The sequence below is a fragment of the Spea bombifrons genome, chromosome 8, assembly GCF_027358695.1.
Source record: "Spea bombifrons isolate aSpeBom1 chromosome 8, aSpeBom1.2.pri, whole genome shotgun sequence".
Classification (NCBI taxonomy): domain Eukaryota; kingdom Metazoa; phylum Chordata; class Amphibia; order Anura; family Pelobatidae; genus Spea; species Spea bombifrons.
The window spans coordinates 20,878,777-20,900,767 of record NC_071094.1 but is presented as its reverse complement, the minus strand read 5'-3'; the positions used below and the strand labels follow the sequence as shown (position 1 = coordinate 20,900,767).

Sequence of the window (21,991 nt, the reverse complement as noted above, 5' to 3'; positions counted from 1 at the left end):
GGGTATGAGGCATGGAGGGCGACGCACGGAAATACTTATGATGCGCACACTGAACCTGAGAATTAAGATAACGCCTACTCCCAAAGTTTCGGGTGTCGTCAGAGAGATCACCTAATGCCTGAACTGCCACCCAACTGAGGAACTCGCTAACAGGCAAACAGGACGTGTGGTCAATGTTCATATTGCAGGTGGCATAGTGTACCAACTACCCATGGCCTTTGTACATTTGGATTGGGGACACGGTAATAATCCTCTCATTATCAGACTAAGATTGCTCAAGACCTAACTCTATCCCATTACCTTGACAGTGCAGAGACCGGAGAAGTAGGTTCTGAGGGCGATAACATAATTTGGCAGCATGCTCTTATACAGTATCCCTGCCTTAGTAAAATAAAAATGGTGTTCCTAGGGCAAGAAAAACCTGAAATATATAGTTCGCAAAAAACATGGCCATGCCTAACCCTTTGACAATAAGTACATTGTGCTATATTGAAAGATAAACAGGAATATCCATGCGTGCCATTACAAAGAATGCTTTGTAGGAGGAAATGATCATAGTAAAATGATCATGGTAAACGCTTAATACATTACAACCAAGCTTAACAATGTACAAGGTAAATAGAACAGTAAAGCTACACATAATCTAGTGTAATGATATTTGAACAAATGAGTAAAAAACCAGATGAAGGAAGTTCAAAAGACAAACATTTGCGCTTTACCCCATTGTGCAAGGTAACCCCCCTCTGGATTGTAAGCTTTTTCAGCAGGGCCATCCTCATCCTTTGGTTCTATAAGTTAATATTGTTATGCCAAGCACTACTTGTTATATCCTGTTGATCCATTGTACAGCTTTGATAATATGGTGGTACTATTTAAATCAACAAATTATAATAATATATAGAATTATATAACCTTTGTAACTGTATCTATTAAAAAAATTCCATATATGTTAAAGGGTCAGTTTTTTTTAAGCATTCTGATTATGTACTGCACACAGGGTAGGTGCAATACATCACTTTATTAACATTTATAAAAACAGTGGGACAAAATACATATTTATTTATAAATTATAATAAATTTAATATTCTATTTCTTGATGTGTTGCAGTACAGATATTACCTGGTAACCATTTAATAATTTGCTTTACCAAACAAAAGTATGCAAGTAATCTTGTTAGAGTCTACAGTGTTATCAATATACTACCCACAAGTGTTTACGTGTGCACAAAAAAATGTAAATGTGACTGACCTCCTAATGCATTATATAATAATCAGTGGAACTGACCATGTTCATGGAAGTTAGTCTCATTTAAAAATCAATGTATTCATGCAATGATTTTTTTTTAAATCTCATCTAGCGAATTAAAAATAACATCCAATAACAATGGGTTCAATGGGGTTGAAGGAAAGGAAATTGGATTATCCACATAAACATTTCTACACAATCATTTTTTTGTATTTGCATTCCTCTGTTTCCTGAATTGGCTTAATCCAGTCTCCAACCCAATACTGTGTTTAACCCTCTTCATCAAAAGGGAAGAGGCAGAATTGAGAGCACCAGTAATCAGTTCCACAAGTCAGTTCCTGGGGGCACAGGGTGAGTCCTGACAAGTGAGTCCAACTTAGCCTGTGCAACGTTTGGCATGCAAAGCAAGGGGTCTGGCAGCGTTATGATGAGTCATTTATCATATTGTAGGTTGTTTATCTAATGTCGTATTCTGGTTAAACAATGGTTTTAATGTATTAGACCCCATCTAAAGTTTCACATATGGTACGTATGTTTCCATGTTTCAAGCTCCTGTGGCACAGTAGTCCTTTATTTGTCCATTTGTAATATCATTGCAGCTCAGAAGTTTTCCTTATTAAAATAGAATTGTACTTTTCTTGGGTCCAAGCTAGAGAACTGGTGACAACATTGTTGCAGATTCGTTGCCAGTGCTTGAGGGCCACAAAGGAACACCCCTACTGTGGATCTGCATTAAAAATAAATGAATAAATAAATACATTACAACTAAAATTAAATCATTATGCTGCAAGAATGGAAATTATTTTTTTATTGTTTTTTATGTTTTTTTATCACCCTTTGGTGTTCTGCAAAAACTCACTATTATAATCTCTATTCCTGCTCTTTTTAAAGCAGTTTAGAACCTTTAAAATCCTTATTTGGACCTTCAAGACTCTTCAACCCTGCTTTCCATCACATATTTCAGCTATGATATTTTGTCACACCACTTTACACTTGCGTTATTCGATGTATAGCAGATGCCATTCAGCTTAAAGTATGCTGCTCCGCCATGACTAAAGGCTTTCTCCCAACTCAACGTTCACCAAGCTACAAACCCTCTACAACATCAGAACCAAACTAACAAAACAAACCAATATAACTTGCACTTTAACTGCAACAAATTGTGCCTGCTCTGCCACATCCTGATTGTATCTGTGTGTCTTCCATACATACGAACCTCCCCTATCCTAATGTTTATATAACCTACTTCAATCCTTTTGTTGTATAATCACTATAGTGTTTCTTATTGTACCTCCCCTTTGTTGCACTGTACATTTTAAAGTGTAAAGGTATAAAGTACATGTGCTGGAGATGAGGGGGTTAATTGCTGGAGGCCAGCAAGGTGGAGCCAATTAACCTGCACTCAGGTGTTTAAAGGGCGGCCGTTAGAGGCATTAGTTGTCTGGAAACAGGGAGAGAGGCAGTCAAGCCAGAGGCCCTCAGACTTTATAAAAAGTTTCTTGTTTAGATCGGGCCATCCTGCCACACACCATAGATTAAGTGACAATGTCCAATATGTTCCTATAGTATATGTTGCTTCATAGTTTGGCAAATAGAGATAGAATCCATAGCTAACATAATTTCTATCTTGAACTCTGTCCATTGGGTAGACTAACCTTGGGTGGGCTTCTGAAACGTTGGAAAATTCGTTGTCCCACACTGGTCGTCCATAACTTGTTTTCTGTTTCAATCCTGTCACTGCATCTGTTGGCCGATCAAAATTAATGATAGCATGTCCAGCCTGATGGAAAATGTTCATATTAATTATATTTACATTATATAGACATATTTGGTATTAAGTAAAACATATTTCATAGTTATGTGATAACGTATATATTAGTTTGTATTTAGAAACATTTTTCTCTTAAGGCAGACTTTTCCTAGGTGTCATTGTTTCTTGCTACAAGTAGCCCATTTTCATTTTTTCGATCAACTCGGCAAACTTGTACATCAATTTTTACTTTATTTTTTTTTATTGTATTTTTCCCTTTTTGGTATTCTACCTCTCAGAATCACATTAGATACAATTTACTTTATGGCAATCTTCAAACTTACAATGTTACTATCCCAGCTGGTGAGGAAGAGTCGGTAGTTAAGAAATCCGTCCTTTCCGGAGGAAACCATCTCTTGTTCAAGAGAACGCAGAAGATCAGCAAACCAGGCAAAGGCTCCTGTCTCCCTACAGATCCAATAGAAATAAATCTGCAAAGTAATAAAGTGAGGTCAGAACTATACAATTACATTCATTTAGTAGTCTTTTACAAATTGAAGTATATATATCTTGTTCATTTTTTTTATGTGAACATACGTAACAGAAAGATGATTCTTCTCCTTTACCAGTACATCTTATGTCAATGTTTTTTTTGTTAATTTTGTTTTCACCCATATTGTAATAGTGTCTGAGAATCTACTAGCATGCTTAAAAAAATGATAATAGTACCGTATTTGCTCGATTATAAGACGAGGTTTTTTTCAGAGCAAATGCTCTGAAAAATACCCCTCGTTTTATAATCGAGGTCGTCTTCTAATCAGACCTCAAAATGTATGCTGGGGCCAGGCTACTTACGGGGCTTTGATCGCGAGCAGCAGGAGAACAAGAAGCTAGCAGCGTGTCACATAACTCTGCCTCCCCCTCCTTCCTCTGGGGGCGGGGCCAGAGAAGTTGCATGCACAGCCGGGCCCCTGCAGAAGTCTTCGAGTGGGAGATCTGCAGTTCAGGTAAGGGGGTGGGGGAGGGTTTTTGTGATTAATGTGTGAAGTATGTGTGATAAATGGAATGAATGAGTATTTAAATGTTTGTGAATGAGTGTGTGTTAGTATGGATGTGTAAGGGTGGTGGTGGTGGTAGCATGGCATAGGGAGGCTGTACTCACACCCCTATCATCCTCAGGTTCCAGCATGTACTGGCTGCCTTGGCTTGATAGGAGTGTGATTGCTGTTAGCAGATATATATAGATATACCTCCAGAAATGCCTTTTAACCCCCTCTGGCATATAGGGGATTAAAAGGCATATCATGGGGCAGAGTGGCATATAGGAGGGTATAAGACATTTCTGGAGGCAGAGTGGCATATAGAGGGTTAAAAGGCACATCATGGGGCAGAGTGGCAAATAGGGGGTATAAGGCATTTCTGGGGGCAGAGTGGCAACCCTGGGGGCAGATGTGCATAACTGGGGGGGCAGGTTGGCAAATAAAAGGAAATAAAAAAATATATATTTTTCTCAATCATAGCTTTTATTAAATATGAAAATATTGTTTACATGAATTAATATTTACTAGTAAAACTTTTTTTTTCCTATAGGGTAGTCTTATATTCAGGCTTTTTGTTTTTTTCCTAAATTAATATTTAGATTTTGGGGGGTCGTCTTATAATCAGGGTCGTCTTATAATCGAGCAAATACGGTAATAATAAAGCTAACTAGAACGCGTAATTTGTGTTAACTAGTGTAATTGTTTTGAATATATTAGCTTTAATAGAAAGGGACTATTTTATGCTGAGCAAAAGTTGGCAGAATTAGCCAATTGGTTTTCTTGTCCTATATCCACCTTTCTCCCCCTCTGTGCTATTATGATATGTTTTTGGCTTGAGAATAATTATCACATAGCAAAACGAGATTTAGTGCAATGTACATGCTGGAAACAATACCTTCTTTGTTTTTAAGCGCTGATCCTCATTTTGAAATTTGTACCAAATGGATTTCAAGATTGATGCAAAGGGAGTGACTCCAATTCCAGCTCCAACCAGCATGCTGACCTCATACTGAAAGACATCCTCACTTGCTGTTCCAAAAGGACCATCCACTTCAAGCCTGATTCAAGTAGAGTTAATAAATAAACAAATAAACAAACAAACAAACAAATAAATAAATAGTGAAGGACTTTACAACATATTATTAAATATAAACAATGTACAGTATGGGATTTGGAAGTCCCATGGAAAAAATTTTCTTCAGGAACATGAAGTCTGGTGATATATACTGTAATGTAGGTTGGCATTCACAAAAAAAATAAATATTCCAATAAATGCTATTTATCTGTCGACCTAAAGGTATCGATTGTTGTCAGTCATTATATTCCTGCTGTAACAGGACACTGAGCTGATTCTTTATGGCAATTCTGAAGAAATCCATTCCTCAACAGACATTCTTTACTCAGTGTCTAGCTGGGTTACTGATAATAAGCTATTTACCACAGGCATTATGATAAGAAGTGTTTGTCTAGTAGATGAGGTTAAGACAACAGAGCTAGAATACATACATTCAGCTAATATGCAGCTGCATTAAAACATCGTAATAATGGTAGTAGTTCCCCTTTAATGTATTAAACTGTAGCCAAGCCTAACGACTTATATAATATATATATATATATATATATATATATATCTATATCTATATCTATATATATATATATACCGTATTGGCTCGGATATAGGCCGCCCCCGTATATAGGCCGCACCCTAAAAGTTTGGTGCTTTTTTAAAGAAAAAGTTTTTTTTCTTTAAAAAAGCACCAAAAAAACATGCTGCCACTCTGTCCCCCCCCCCCGAGATATGCTGCCACTGTCCTCCCTCCCCGAGATACGCTGCCGCTGTCCTCCCTCCCCGAGATACGCTGCCGCTGTCCTCCCTCCCCGCGATACGCTGCCGCTGTCCTCCCTCCCCGCGATACGCTGCCGCTGTCCTCCCTCCCCGCGATACGCTGCCGCTGTCCTCCTCTGCGCCCCCCCTCCTCGACTTACCGGAGCAGACTCCCGGGTGTCTTGCGGGGCCGGCGAGGGACATCTACGCAATACGCGTATGCAACTTCCGGTACCGGAAGTTGCATGCGCGCATTGCGTAGATGTCTCCCGCCGGCCCCGCAAGACACCCGGGAGTCTGCTCCGGTAAGTCGGGGGTGGGCAGAGGTAAAACGCTTAGATAACCTCCCGTGCCGGCACCCCCCCCCCGTGGGAAGTGCTGGCAGGGGAGGCTGTCTGAGCGTATCGGGGAGGATGCAGGTCCCCTGCACCGCTGCGGGGGATCTGTATCTTAACCCCGCTGCCTGCCCGGCGCCCGGGACTGCATGTCCCGGGCGTCGGGCGCTAGACCCCGAATATAGGCCGCACCCCCACTTTAAAAACTTAAAGTGGGGGAAAAAAGTGCGGCCTATATTCGAGCCAATACGGTATATCTATATATATATATATATATATATATATATATAGATATAGATATATATATATCTATATATATATATATATATATATATACACACACGTGCACTATATCACCAAAAGTATGTGGACAGCAAACTCATATAGGTATGATGGTCAAGTTTCCACATACACGCTTGGTCATATAGTGTATATATCTTATATAGTTGTTATATAGTTAATAAATCTTTAATGACTCAATGACCATATCTCACCGTGGTGGGTGATTTGCTTGCTCCTGAAAGACCTGGATGAGTTTTTCAGTCCAGTCACCTGCAGAGCGGACATGCACTGAAAAAAAATCTTCTTCTGGTGCAGAGGTGAGTGTGAAGGGATGCCACTCCAGAGCAGAAATGGATGGGCAGTTAATGAATATGTATTGCCCTACCTCCATTTTGAATCCTCGTTTTTGCATCTGGATTTCAAGGACTTTGGAGGGATGGCTAACAGCCTGCATGGCATAGAAAATGTTGGGTTAATGAACACTTTGTAAAATTTTGTTATCTTATAATACTGATGTGTTGTAATATGTAGCTGTCTTCTAGTTAACACTATCTAAAATCAACATAACCAGGATCTGGGTAAAAAAATTGCTCATGTAGTTTCCTTTATGAGATTTTTGGGTCCCTGACATACTGTATATAGTCTAATCCATTTGAGAGAGGTATCGATTTTTATATTTTTCTCTTACCATTTTTTAAAATGTTATTATTATTTGTGGGTGTGTAGACACTATTTGGTATTGTCTGATGTTTGGTGAAAAAAAAATCTAGTTCTTTGCAGCACAGAAGCAAAGATTCCCATTAAGTGAATTCAGAAGTTCCCATTTATCCCTTAAACAGACCACAATAAGCAGGATGTTCTACCTTGTACCGTTACTCAATGTTCATGTTCCACTCACCTTTATCACAACAACTCTTTGCTGTGAACGATAGAACCTCAGGATCCTTTCAAAAATATATAGAATGATTGGTGCTAGAATCCATTTCCAAGTCTAGAAAGATAAAGTTCATTCAAAAAAAACTCCTGATGTTGAAGGAATTTCAGAACATTTGATATTTTAGAAAAGCAAAAATAAAATCTTGCATAGACCAGAATCTTTATATTTCTGTAACATAAGTGTTTGATGGGAATTCTGTGAAACATATTGGTTAGATATTTTAATGATAATATTTCATTTAGATTATTCACAGGAGCTGTAGCTTGAGGCTGAAGAAAATGATGAATTTATTGTTCATTAAACAAGTTTAATTAAGCAAATTTGGTAAAGATCTTTATTATGGTTTCCCTACCTACATCTTCTCCCTACCTGGTCCCTCCACTCATTTGATGATCTTTGCCCATCTACTGCTGTAATTTCTACCACTCATGCTAATATACAACACTTTTTTTTTATTTTCTTATGTTTTTCCTATTTATATCTTCTTTACCCATTGTGAAGCTCTGTAGAATAAATGAACACTAGATAAATCAATAAATTAAGGAAAAACACTAATTAGGTTTCTTACCATAGGCTCATTGCCTTGGAAAGCTGGCATTGGACATTTGTTCGTATCACTATCGTCATCGTCATCGTCATCATCACCAGCAACTTTCTTCCATTCAGAAAATTTGTTGTAACAATCAGAATAATTATGGTGCTCCATACTGTCAAGCGTCTGGCCCCGCACAATCCGACTGAAACAGAGGAAGGCCAAGTCTAAATAAAATAATGGACTATGTGGCTGATGAAAAACACTACTAACATCTGATAGAAAGGTAAGTTAATGTGCACAGCATATTACAGTAAATGTCAGTACCTACCCAACTCCATGAATCAGAAGACCCGCAAAAAAGATGATGAACAAGTGGTGTGTATACCAGAAAACCTCAAAGTAGCATCTTCGAATGAACTCAGTGGATGAAGTGATCATAATGATTAGAGCCAAGGTGATCACCACTCCAGTTACACCCGCAATTGTTGTAAAAGCCACATAAGATGGTGTCTGTGAGAGGAAATGTGTTATATAATTATGGCAACTAGTATATATTTCCATGTATATAATATATACGTACAACACTTTCATTACATCATGATTAATATGGATATAATTTTTTTTGCTTCTTAATGTATCTATCTACACCCATGCATAGCCATACTCTCTTTATATTGATACAAATGAGCTGACCATGAGACCCTTTAAATATTAACCCTTTAGTGGCCCATCATGCAGAGTCTATGCAGCGCTTCATCAAATGTGTTACCCAAATTACTTTAATATGTGTCCTTATGGAAACCTTGACGTGTCACTATTTAAAGACATGAGACAGGGAGGTTTATACCCTTGAAAGCCAGTCTGTAAAATGGAATGTTAGTCCAAGAAAAAGATAGTATTTTATACTTGTTTCTTTTTTTAAATTTACACTACTGGGCTAACACGGTCATCTCCATCTAAATAACTATGGAAGATAATGCATTTGGCTGAATAAAAAAGCAAATCATCAAAATGACCACAACGGAAAGCAAGCTTAATAGTGACATCTACATTGTCACATGCTATCTGCCCATGTCTCACTTAGATGGCTGTGGCGAGTATTGCTTTTGACTTTAACAAAGAGAAGGTTTATGTTCTTGAAAGGTTGTCCTTAAATTGGAAAGTTAGTCTAATAAAAAGGTATTATTGTATATTGCAATACTCATTTCTTTTTTAAATTTAAATATACACTTAATTCAGTGATATACAATCAAACAACAATGTAAACCAGGGCCTGCCCTACAATGGAGCCAACTGGGGCAATTGCCCCAGGCGGCACTTTTGAAGGGGCGGCACTTTGCTGCCCCAAGCGCTTTTTTTTTTAAGCGGGGGAGAGAGAGGGGCGCCGAGTGGTTTTCGCTTACCCGCTCGGCGCCCCTCTCTCTCTCCTCTGCGGCGAGTCTCCGTGCTCTGCCACGGTGCCGGCTTGTAATGAGGAGCGCCGGAAGTGACGTCAATTTACGGCGCTCAGCATTACAAGCCGGCACCGTGGCAGAGCAAGGAGACTCGCCGCAGGACTGTTTAAAGGTAAGTACCGGGGGGGGGAGGGCGGCATTTTAAACTTCGCCCCAGGCGGCATTAAGTCTTGGGCCGGCCCTGATGTAAACCATGACATGTTAGTAGCAAGGCAGCAAGTGGGAGTCTTAGATATCATCAGGTTAATGTGAAGTATGAATCAGTAATCACAGCAAAGACCTTCAGAGTTTCCAGGTATGGATATATCCAATAAAGAATTTCTTTAAATTCACATTCTCATATCCTAACACAGAAATACAGCTTCATTGGTGCACAAAGCTGCCCTTTGACACTGACACTAATGATTATTTATTACCAAATACTCAAAGGTGTTTTTTTTTAAACATATTGCTTGCATTTGTGCAAAACAGAATGTATAATTGGGACACGGGTTGTAGTTGAGGCCAAAATATTGCATTACATTTTTTAAACTGGTGCCTCCCCATTATATAGATTTACAGATGAACAAAACAGTTCCAATCTCTAGAGCAAGAAGTGTACGTCCATTCAACCACAGCAATGCATTTAGAATGATAAGGGTATTCAATTAGAATCAGAAATACTCAAACAACTAGTATTACCTGTTCCTTAGAACGAATAGGGTTCAACCAGTCATCCTCTTCATCACCTATGCTTGATAACATTCCTTTCAGTGTAGCTTTGCCATCCTGTGCCCCGTTGTAGTATCGTTCAATATTAAATAAGTGTGCGATTGTGTGAATAGCTAAAAGTAGAAGAAAATGAATTTAAAGACATAATGGTGTAGGGTGTTTCAATATTAAATCTTAAAACAGTATCATTAAGTTGCCATGTCATTTTTTACAGATCCTACATTTTATAATTCTGAACACTAAATAAACATAAGGTATATACAGTACATAAAGCTAGTATGGCCAACTTGCAAACACCACTGGCCCAAATGAGATAAGCGGAAATGCAGAAAATTCAATAGGAATGATGGGACGGGAGCTCAGGTAAACAGTGATCGATAATAGTCCAGAGGTCAGGACTGGCAGCAGCAAACAACATAGATGATACAAGCCAGAGGTCAGTGGGCAAGTGCCAGACAGGTATGTTGAAAAGAGCAAAGCAAAGTAAGGACTGGGAGATCATATAACTAAACTTGGTGAAAATATCCAGAAAGCCCAGTAGCACTGTGAGAGGACCAGAACAACAGAGCACTAGCAGATTAGCCCAGGGGGCAAGGTGAGATAACCCTGCCCTCCTAACACCTGTTTCACACCCCCGAATAGCATTACAATATCTCCCTGCACCTTCACGACAAGTGGTTGGTCAGGGGGTGTGCATGAGCGCCAGCTGTCCTGATGGCTTCCTCGAGCCCACAGCTGTAATGGAGTCCCCCCTCGACAAGCTGGCAAGACACCTGCCATCATCTTGTGGTCGGGAAATGCGTGTTCGACAACCAGGCACGAGTAGAGAGAACAGACAGTGGGGATCCACGTCGGGATGGCCCGATGCTGGAAGGCGCCACAGGGACCTCGATGTAAGTCTCGAATTTGTGGCAGGGGCTGGAAATATATTTAAACCCCTCTAATCCAGCCCTCCTAAAACGTTGTGTCATTCCACCAGAGACCCGATATACCTAGGTTTATCATCGCCTAGGTTTTCTCCACAATGCAACAGGCTGACCTTTCTTTAATATATCAAACTGTCTGATACTTATATTCTTCCTAATCATTCTCCAACTTACACTGTATCTTACTCATATTGTAAGCTCTAACCAAATATGCCATAATGTTTAAAGTTTACAAAGAGCCATATACCGTATTGGCCCGACTATAGGCCGCACCCGATTATAGGCCGCACCCTTAAAGTTTGGTGATATTTTAAAGATAAAAATTCAATTAGTGGAATGGAAAAACAGTATTTTACCTAATAAACAGGAATACAGGTATTTTAACATTTTTGGTATCTGTTATGCAGTTAGTTAGCATATGCAGTTAGTCAGTTATATACAAACAGAAATTTGGAAAACCAATACCCATTTTAAGCCCCCTCCCCTTAATTCATAATGCACTTTACTTATAGATATGCCACTGACCCCCCAGAGTTACCAATGCATCCTCAGTCTCCGCCTGGGCTTCCTTGACAGAGCACCGGAAGGTGCCGGCGGAAGTGCTGGCAGCAGCAGAGGTTGTCTGCACGCATGACACAGATGTTCACCAGCTGCAAGAGAGGAGGATACAGGTCCCCTGCGGCGGATCCTCCTCTCTGGCAGACGCTGAACGTCTGCACGATGTGCTCAGACAACCTCCGCTGCTGCTGGCCTGTACTTCTGCCGGGGCTTTTGGTCTGGGCTTCGGACGATACAAATTGTGCATCCCTGTGCTAAACCTCACAAATAGGCAACAGCCCCACTTTAAAGACTTAAAGTGGGGGGTGCAGCCTATAATCGGGCCAATTCGGTATAACTATGCATTAAGAACCAATATTATGTGTATACCATAGGGAAAGGTCCCTTTAGTTTCTGCTCTCTCGGCCTGCATGATTGACCCCCCCCCCATTAACCTATTTCATTTCTATTGCTAAGTTGCTGATTGTTATTGATTGTTCAGTCTGCCTATGTAAGAGATGGTGAGGAGAAGGAGGTTGCTTCAGGACAATAAGCTGATTTAATGCTGACAGATCTCAGCGAAATATACCTTCCAAAATCACACTTATTGACAAACACCTAAACTGTATGTTACATGTTAAGTGATTAAGGTTTAAGTAAAATTTATGTATGTGTGTTAATGTATGTAACCAACTATTAAAGTGCCACCTGCTATGGGCCCTAAGGTAAACCGGGGCTCTAGGGTAGTTGCCGCAGTTGCCCCTCATTAAAGGGAACCCATCCAAAGGCGGCTGTTTTGTTTTGATTTATAGTCGAGCCAACCAAATCACTGGAGTACATCAATCTCACTCTAATTTTTACAGTTTAAACATATCAGTTATGCAACAACCTTAATACAGACTGTCCAACATACCTGTCATTAAAGCAATTGTATATCCAAGGAGTTTATGGAAGGCCAAATTATTATCAAGTTGTTTCTTCATGGAGCGCCTGCAACACTGAAAGAAAACAAAAAAACACAAACTAATTTTGGGATTATAAAGGTTTTTCCAATACTTTAATAAAGTGTGTTTTTGATGCATTACAGTGTGTATGTGTGTTAATATATGGAGTTAGAATGTGTGGACTTACAGGGGAGGGTTGTCAAAGAAATACTGCACTCAAGTGCCAATACCCTACAGGTCACAGAGGACTAATCTAGGCCCCTGTTGTTGTGCCACCCTGTAACCTCTGTGCCAATTGCCTACATGGCCTCTATGTGTTAGTACTACATTGACTGTAGGTTGTATATTGTAACAAATGGTGAAAACAGCACAAAGTATCACAACACACTGACAGATCCATGAAGACAAAGCTGTCATTCTTTCTCCCTATGGCTATTTTCCTATTTGTCCAGGTAATCATCTTTTCCCCTTAACTTCCTACTACCCTGGGAACCAAAGTCCATTTTACAGCTTATATGGTAACCACTCGCTCTAAGACTTTCAGAACATCTTTGCACTCTTCTTTTATGATTAGATAATAGACCTGCAAACCTTTGGGATTCAAAGTTAGGTATCAGTGTCGCTTCATGATACAGAGTGGTCACCTGTCATTGGGTCCCGAAATCTGTGTCTTACTCACCGAGCATGTCCCTCGTAAAAATGAAAGAAGGTTTCGGCAAACAGGTAACAGAATTAATAGACAGTTGAAGTTGAGGCAAGCAGCAGAGCCACGAGCCCAGGCAAGAGCCGACTGAGGAAATAAAAATACAAAGAACGATTGGTAATGTTTTGGTGTAATGTCTTTGTGTAGACAGAGCTAAATAACAAACAAGGTTGCATAATGTTTAATGGTCAAGAAACCCTTTTCATATGTTTTATGTAATTTATAATGTGCCCATATTTTATTTTTGTTGTTTTGATACTTACCCCAAGAAGTTCTCTTGTATAGGCATACTGTTGCCCCTTTTCATATATCATGAAGAAATAAACAAATAAGAAGATATTCAGTCCCAACCAGGCACCCTGCAGAAAATGTACAGTTAGGAATTAGGGAGAAGAAATGCATTGCATTGTAAGAGCAGTTGAAACTGTAGCAAATGGGAGTCAAGCAGTGGCGGAACTACCGGGGTCTCAGGGGTCGCGACTGCGACCGGGCCCTGGAGTTCTGCCAGTCAGGGGGGCCCAAGGGGTGCCGAGTGGTTGCTGAAAACGACCGCTCGGCAACTCTTGGGCCCCCCTGACTGACAGAAATCCAGGATGCCTCCGCTCCCCGCTGCTGCTGCCTCAGCGCTGCCCAGAGTGCAGTTTTGGGAGCGTGAGGCGTTTGTCTCGGGTGCCGGCGCTTCACGCTGAGCGCCGGCATATGACGTCATATGCCGGCGCTCAGCTGTGAAGCACCGGCACCCGAGACAAACGCCTCACGCTCCCAACACAGGAGTTGACGGTAAGTGACCTACAAAGGGGGGGTAGGGAGGTACTGGGTGGATCGTGAGAAGGGGGGATAGGGAGGGAGTGGGTAGATCGTGAGAAGGGGGGGTAGGGAGGGAGTGGGTAGATCGTGAGAAGGGGGGGTAGGGAGGTAGTGGGTAGATCGTGAGAAGGGGGGTAGGGAGGGAGTGGGTAGATCGTGAGAAGGGGGGTAGGGAGGGAGTGGGTAGATCGTGAGAAGGGGGGGTAGGGAGGGAGGGAGAGGGTAGATCGTGAGAAGGGGGTAGGGAGGGAGAGGGTAGATCATGAGAAGGGGGGAGGGAGAGGGTAGATCGTGAGAAAGGGATAGATGGGTTGGGGGTGGGGGGGCCCTTAACAGATTCTCGCCCCGGGGCCCTGAGGTTTCTAGTTACGCCCCTGGAGTCAAGGTAAAGACAGATCAAAGTATGTAAAAAACAAAACAAAACAAAAAATACTTGATGCATTGATGGAGTTTGGAAATATTTTTAAAAATTTAAAGTTTGTCTACTTAATTTTATTTCACAATAAGTACCTAAAGTCAATCCTTGCTCATTTTTTACTTTTTGGCGTGCTAATGCAATGAATATATAAAGTTTATATAGAGTAACATTTATTTTAGGTAAATGCATGTTATTATAATACTGAATAGTTTATACTGTTATTATTGTCCAAGTCATTCAATTATCCAATTCATCTCACAGTTAAGGTCAGGGCTCTGTCCAGACCACTCGAGCTGCTCCCCAACAAACTCATCAAACAATGTTTTTATGGACATTGCTTTGTGCAGAGGGGCACACTCATGCTGGAAGAAGAGAGGGCCTTCCTCAAACTTGGGAGCATACAATTGTTTAAAATGTCTTTGTATGCTGTAACATTAACATTATCCTTCACTGGAAAAAACAACCCAGAACATTAACTCTCCTCGACCAAACTCTACAGTTGGCATTATACATTTCAGAAGGTAGTGTTCTCCTGGCATCTGCCAAACCAGAATTTATCCATCAGACTTCCACACTTTCACACTACGTACTTCAGCACTCGATGGTCCCAATCTGTGAGCATGCATGGTCTACTGCTTTGTGGCTGAGCTATTTTGACACCTAAATACATCCACTTCCCAGTAACAGCACTCACAGTGTACTGGAGCCAGAGGTGGACCATTTGGCACATCAGACAAATGCCTGGTGGGCCGCTGGCCAACTTTACCCCAAAAAATGGAGCAGCAGATTGGGTGCAGTAGCTGGATGTGCACTGCCACAGGCTATACACTGTGGGTTTTACTTTGCTGATCAGAAATGCTTTTGACTTGATAAAGGGAAGACTCCGGAAATCTTATCATTACAAAATGCTATTAATCCACTAAAAAATGTATTATAAGATTCCTCCATATTTTCAATCTATTAAAACCATTCACTATGCAGTTTAATGATGCACTCAAATTATAAACATTGTAAAATATGATTGTAGTTTTGGGTTTTATCACTTATTCAAGACAACATTACTTAGATTTCCAGTCTATGCCAGATAATTATCGAGCAAGTGCAGGCATGCAGGCCGCTTTAAAATAATTAATCGGCCGGAGGAGGCGGTCTTACGGCTGCTTTAAAACTTGCAGCCACATCGGCTGCAATGGCATCTCGGTGTGCCGCCCCACGGACTGGCTGGCCCACCGTGGGTGCTGCGGGCTTTTGGCCCGCATTAAAGACGGCCCTGGTGCGGTCGAATCGGCCACAGCAGTGGCCAGCTGCGCAGCCGTTTCATTTAGATTCAGGGTGGCCCCCCTGCCCCTGGCCCAGCCCCTGCTTACTGGAGATAGGCAGTGGAAGTTTAACTAGTATTCAAAATTACTACTAAATTGGGCAACCAACAACTAGATACCAACAGACAATAAGTATAAATATAATGTTTTTACTTTAAATGTGCAATAAATATATGTTTTTAATGTATCAGTAGTGTGGTTGTTTTTATATACAAAATAGGGGAGCATAAAAGCATAAAAGGCATACACATTTAGATTCCCAGGTAGCTGCTAGAATCATAAAACAAAGCAAGACTTTAGCACATACCCAGTGAATACCAACAAAAAAAACACCTAAGGCATAAATATTGGGGATTCCGTCACACTATATGGCCATATGTTGCTTAGCCCGACACTACGCACTAAGTTGTTTTTCTGTCTATTATTATTAGGGTATTGTTGGTAGAATACTAATTTACAGTAACATTAATTTCCATGTTATAAACTACGTTAGCGTTGTCTGTGTGCTTCTTCTACACACTCTCCAAAAAATAAAAATGATTACTTGTTGGTATTTTCATTTCTCCATTAATTACACTGCCATAAAGTAGACAGGGATAAGGAAATTATATTTAACACAATTTCCTTGTCCTGGCTATATTCTATGGCAGAATTGGGTTCAGTCTCTTGTACTTGTATTATAGGAGAGCTAAGGATTAGTGCTAAGGGTGTTTATGTTTAGGTGCATGGTAAGTGCTACCTATTAGTGGTGCTGCTATGGAGTGTAGAAAGGGAAATAAAATTATGTGAAATCTAAATATATATTTTTCTGTAATCATTGAGCCAACCTTGTTTGTGAGATTCACTCATTTTAGTCATTTTAACCACAATAGAAGCAAGAATAGAATGTGCAATCCCAGCTAGATCATCCATTATGGACAAAGAGCACCCCTAGTAGTGTAAACATGGACCCCAGTTATGTCACTCACTATGACTATTACAAAGTGTTTGATAAAGAGCAACACAAAACACTAAAGTAGAAAAAAAAGAAAAGTGTAATAAAAAAAAATATTGTTTTCTAAGTATAGAAAGTTTCCAAAAATCAACCATATAAATAAAAAAAATCATGTGGTTATTTACAGTTTACCGTTTGATTAGTATATATTGTTGGTGTTGATTAACAGTGGCCTTAAAATGCCTGCTACTGTATGGTAATATTTCTTTTTTAATATATCTTTCTTTATTATTTTATAAATAGTATAAGCAAAAAGTAAACATAAACAAATGTATATATATAACATTCAGGAGTGGGTATAAAATAAGTAGGCCAAGTATCACATAATGATAATAACATAAGAGAAAAAAAAAAAAAATACCCAACTCATTCCATTCAATCTTATCAGTCACAACCATACAGACTTCTGAGAGGAGATTTCTAAAAGGAAGAGAGAGCAGAGTAGAGATTTTTCTTTATGGAGTAGGGACCACGGAGATCACAAAATTAATAGACGATTTCAATGCACAAGAGTCATGTAAGTATAAGCCACTTATGCCAAATTGACTTATATTTCTCTACTGCGTTGACCCTCGTATAAAAATATTTTTCAGCAGAGCATTGCTGATTGATCTGAGTTTTAATCTCAGGCCATGTAGGAAGAGTCGTGTTTCTCCAGTTCCTGGCTAGGCAGATTTTAAATGGGAGTAAGATGTTTAACCAGAGGATCAGGTCATTATTATTAATATCAGGTAGTTCTAAATGAAGAAGAACTGCCTGAGGGGAAAGAGTTATATTAAATAATATATTAAATCCAAATAACTTACGAAAAAGATTAGATAATAAAATTTTAATCTGATCTAGACACATACAATCCCACCATATATGTTTGTGGGTGCCTATTTCCATATAGCATCTCCAACATAAAGCTCCTTTAACTGGTTGGAATTTAACAATACGAGCCGGAACCATATGCCACCTATATATGAGTTTATAGAATTGTTCGTGGAGGTTTAAACAATGAGATGCCTTCCGGGTAATCAACCAGGCTCTATTCCAAGTGTGTGGGGCTATAGAGAAGTTCAGGAATAAAAAATGACAGGACGTCTATCGGACAGCATTTAGTAAATTTGATCCCATCTTCCATACGTTTTTTCATTTTAAAGAAAGTAGAAATTATATTATTAATAAGAAGACTAGAAATTTTTTTCTTTATAAATTGGGTTTTGGGCATCCAAAAGAAAAGAAAAGGATCAACATTTTTACACCTATGATACTCTATATTATACCAGCCTGGCAAATTTTTCTCAACTGTCAAATTCCAAGCCAGCATAAAAGATATTTGAGAGGCTTCATATAACGCATTTATGTCCGGGTAACCAAGGCCACCAAAATCTATATTTCTTTTAAGAAGAACAGTTGGGATTCTAGTCATCTTAGCCGCCCACACGAATCGCGAAAATAAGTTGTCCCAGTCTGTTATTATTTGCTTAGGAACTTGGTATGGAATTAATCTAAAAAGATATAAAATTTTAGGGACAATATAGGCCTTAAGGATGTTTATGCGCCCCATCCATGAAGTCTCTAATTTTCCCCAATTCTGTAACGAAGATTTTACATCGGAATAAAGTATATTATGATTAATAGAAGGTGTATCTTCTAAAACTGAACCAATTTTAATCCCTAAGTAGTCGAACTGCGTCAAACAAGAATCAATTTGAACTTGTGTTTGAATTGAGTCTTTTTGAACATCTGACAAATAAAATGAGACCAGTTGAGTCTTAGAAAGGTTTAACTTATAGTTAGAGTAAGAGCCAAATACTCTCACTCCCTTTAGCAGAGCAGGGACAGAGACCAACGGATTAGACAGAGTTAAAAGAATATCGTCAGCGTATAGAGTAATCCGGTAATCAAAGTCACCAATTCTAATACCTTGAATACTCATAGATTGTCTAATATACTGTGCGAGGGGTTCAATTGACAAGGCATAAAGCAAGGGAGCCAGTGGGCAACCTTGCCGCGTGCCGTTCTTAATAGAAAAATAGTCAGAATCTAACGCAGGGCCCTTTATTTTGGCCGTTGGACTTGTATATAAAGCCATCGTTAGGTGGTAAAAGGACCCGTAGATACCAAAGACACGAAGGGTCTCAGCCATGAATCTCCAATTTACCCTATCAAAAGCTTTTTGGGCATCTAAAGCCATTATCACTGATGGGATTTTATTTTGATGAATCCATTCAATTATATTAAAGATTCTATGGGTATTTTCATCCCCAGCCCTACCTGGCATAAAACCTGCTTGATCAGTGTGAATAAGATCTCTGATCACTCGAGCTAGTCTTAGGGCTAATATTTTAGAATAAATCTTGACATCAATATTAATAAGAGAAATTGGTCTATAATTGGTGACCATTGTAGGGTCCTTGCCTGGCTTAGGAATGGGTGAAATACTGGCTTCTAACATTTCTCTAGGAAATTCTTTGCCTGATGCAATTGCGTTAAATGATCTCGTTAGTATAGGGGAGATCTCCGGGTCCAAAATCTGGTAAAATAAGGCTGAGAAGCCATCAGGGCCCGGAGCTTTCCCCTGTTTAAGCTCTTGAATTACTTTAGAGATCTCTTGTAACGTAAACGGTTGATTCAGCTCTAACCTTTTTTGTTCTGTAATTCTTGGAAGAGAAAGTGACTCCAAAAAACGGGTCATATCCAAAGTAGAAATCGTAGGTTCAGGTATATTATATAATGTATCGTAATAATCCTTAAAGGCATTACCTATCTGTCTAGGAGATATACAAGGTACCCCTTTATAAATTTATAAATCTATTCTAAATTGCTGATTTTGCACTTTAAGTCTGTTAGAAAGGTCTTTACACACTCTGTTGTTATTAATATACCAACGTGCTTTCAATTTCTCCATCGTTGATTCAGATTTGTATTTCAGTTTAATAATTATTAGTTTCTGGATATTCTCAATCTGCCTATAGAGTTCTATGGAAGGATTATATTTATTTTGTCTCTCAAGTAAAGCAAGTTCTATATAAAGATCTTCCAGTTTCTTGCCTCTTTTGTTTTGTACCCAGGCCCCTTTCTTTATTAAGTAGCCTCTCAGAACGCATTTAAGGGTACACCACAAATTCAAGTCTGAAGTTTCTTTATTATCGTTATGATCTAAAAAAGATTTTGTCTGTTCTAGCAAATCAGTCTTATCAACCTCGCTTTGTAAAAGAGCTTCATTAAGAATCCATTTATTTCTCAACTTATAGTGGGGATTATTTTTTAAAGAGATATAAACTGTGGCGTGATCAGACCGTACAATATTTCCAATAGATGAGCTAATACAAGAATCTAAATCATGACTTAACATAAAAAAAAATCTATACGCGAATAAGATTTATGAACCTTAGAAAAAATGTATGGTTGTTACACACAATATTTAGAAATATGTATGGTAATATTTCTAAATATTGTGTGTAACAACGTGGTTAAAAACAGAAGCACTGAGTGTCATGTGTCACGCAAAAAAACCTCCACAATATAATTTGTGCAGATACACCAAATCAGAAAGGGTGAAATTAGGGTTAAACAAAAACAGGTAGAAACTGCTCAAATGTAATGATCTGGCTTCCAATCTTAGCCCATTCATTCATTATTTATCAGTCAATGCATAATCTACGCCAGAAACGATAAAAACAAAAAGTAAAGGGCACTGGCGAGTTGTTGCCCTATGAACAAGTGTTACCTGAAAGTTTGGTGGTGTGTTTAAAGTTTCATGTGATTAAACTTTTTTCAGGATACAATAAAACTACAGATCTAATTAAGATTCATTCTTAATATACTGAAGTACTCAATGTCAATATAGATATAATATATATATATATTCATTCATATATTCATATAGTAATATAAAATGTCTTACCAGAACCACAACAGAAAACCAATGATTAGCAATCCAGTTTCCCATTCTGCTCCTTGTTAAATATTCTCCTTTTCTTAATTAATATATTGATTTCTTGTTTATATATAAAAATGTATATATATATATATATATATATACACACACACACACAATATATGTGCCTTGTCTCTTCTAATTTCCAGCGTCACTTGATGTGTACGAGTTGCTTTCTGTGTAACTCCCTGTATTCCGTCATTACCTGCATTTAAGGTCGCTCCCTGGTAAATTCCCTTCACTTCTCTATGAGGAAATAACCTGAACATTTTATTCCAGTGTACTTCCTCTGAACTTGTTATATCAAAGTCTGAGATGTGACACATCCACTTAATCTACTGGGACTGGTTTAACAACTAGAGAACAGATATAGCACATATTCCACGGCATGACTTCATTTTGGGAAATTCAAATGTCAGAACTTGCATAAACTATAATATTATCTTATTTAACAGCACAGATTGAATAAACACAGTATACATTACGCAAACACAAACACAAACTTGCAAAAGCAGTTTGTTTTCTTTTAGAATTTCCAACTAAATGACAATTTAAAGCCAATTATGGGGAAAAGGTGTACAAAATAGTAAAATAAAGAGGTACCTTCTAGCCATCCAGATATTGGCTTGTGCCCAGCTGGGCTGAGTTAATTCTCACTTTATCATTATTACATTTTATTGAGTGTCAGCAGATTCTGTATCGCTATTCAAGAGAGGAGAATATAAAATTAACAATGATATAAATACAGAAGACAACTTGATCCAAAACACTGATTTACCTATACATCATAAAGGACACTAGGGCTCACTAGGGTCGGTCTGCGGTAATGCACACTAATATTAAGTAGCTGGCATGTTCCAGTTTCATGAACAGTCACTCCTAATGAATTCCCCATTTGTTTGTGTAGTACTGCAAGCAAAATTACGTTACACTGGAATACCCAATTCTGTATGTTTTAGAACCAGTAAAACTGGAACAGTCAGAGAATGAAAGCGAACCATCTCTTACAGGTGATCATGACGCATTTAGAAACTATAGAAAAAGGCTCCAGGCACTCAAGGGCATTTAGAAACTATAGAATGAATGATCTATGTTTCTTGCCAACTGCCGTTTGTGAGTCACGGATCTTCCCAACAAAATGTTGGTTAATAATTTCTATAATATTAATACGTTTTCTAACGTTATCTTCTCCAGATCTCCGTAGTATAAAACCTGTTTGATCTGGGTGAAGTTATCCATCATTTTTTTAATCTCATTGCCAAATTTTTAGAAAAGTATATTATCGCATTCCCTTCTCATTT

General features: G+C 38.9%; 1 protein-coding gene across 1 annotated transcript; it reads right to left on the bottom strand.

Moving 5' to 3' along the window:
* Positions 1 to 1,133: 1,133 nt before the first annotated feature.
* On the bottom strand, positions 1,134 to 20,912 carry NOX1 (NADPH oxidase 1). The gene is made up of 13 exons (XM_053474191.1): positions 20,658 to 20,912; positions 13,488 to 13,583; positions 13,201 to 13,311; positions 12,491 to 12,575; positions 10,085 to 10,227; positions 8,278 to 8,459; positions 7,983 to 8,151; positions 7,376 to 7,468; positions 6,690 to 6,925; positions 4,931 to 5,093; positions 3,340 to 3,486; positions 2,901 to 3,025; positions 1,134 to 1,972 (listed from the first exon to the last, which is right to left on the bottom strand). The coding sequence occupies exons 1-13, from the start codon at positions 20,700 to 20,702 to the stop codon at positions 1,846 to 1,848; spliced, it is 1,722 nt and encodes a 573-aa protein (XP_053330166.1). The 5' UTR covers positions 20,703 to 20,912; the 3' UTR covers positions 1,134 to 1,845.
* Between the last annotated feature and the right edge of the window lie 1,079 nt (positions 20,913 to 21,991).

Bases quoted from the DNA above. Each gene is read 5' to 3' on its own strand.
- NOX1 (XM_053474191.1), bottom strand. From the start codon at position 20,702: ATGGGAAACTGGATTGCTAATCATTGGTTTTCTGTTGTGGTTCTG. The intron at 12,576-13,200 runs GTGAGTAAGACA...GTTTTCTTTCAG, and splicing joins TTTTACGAGGGACATGCTCG to TGTTGCAGGCGCTCCATGAA. The intron at 3,026-3,339 runs GTAAGTTTGAAG...ATTTTCCATCAG, and splicing joins CCAGCTGGGATAGTAACATT to GCTGGACATGCTATCATTAA.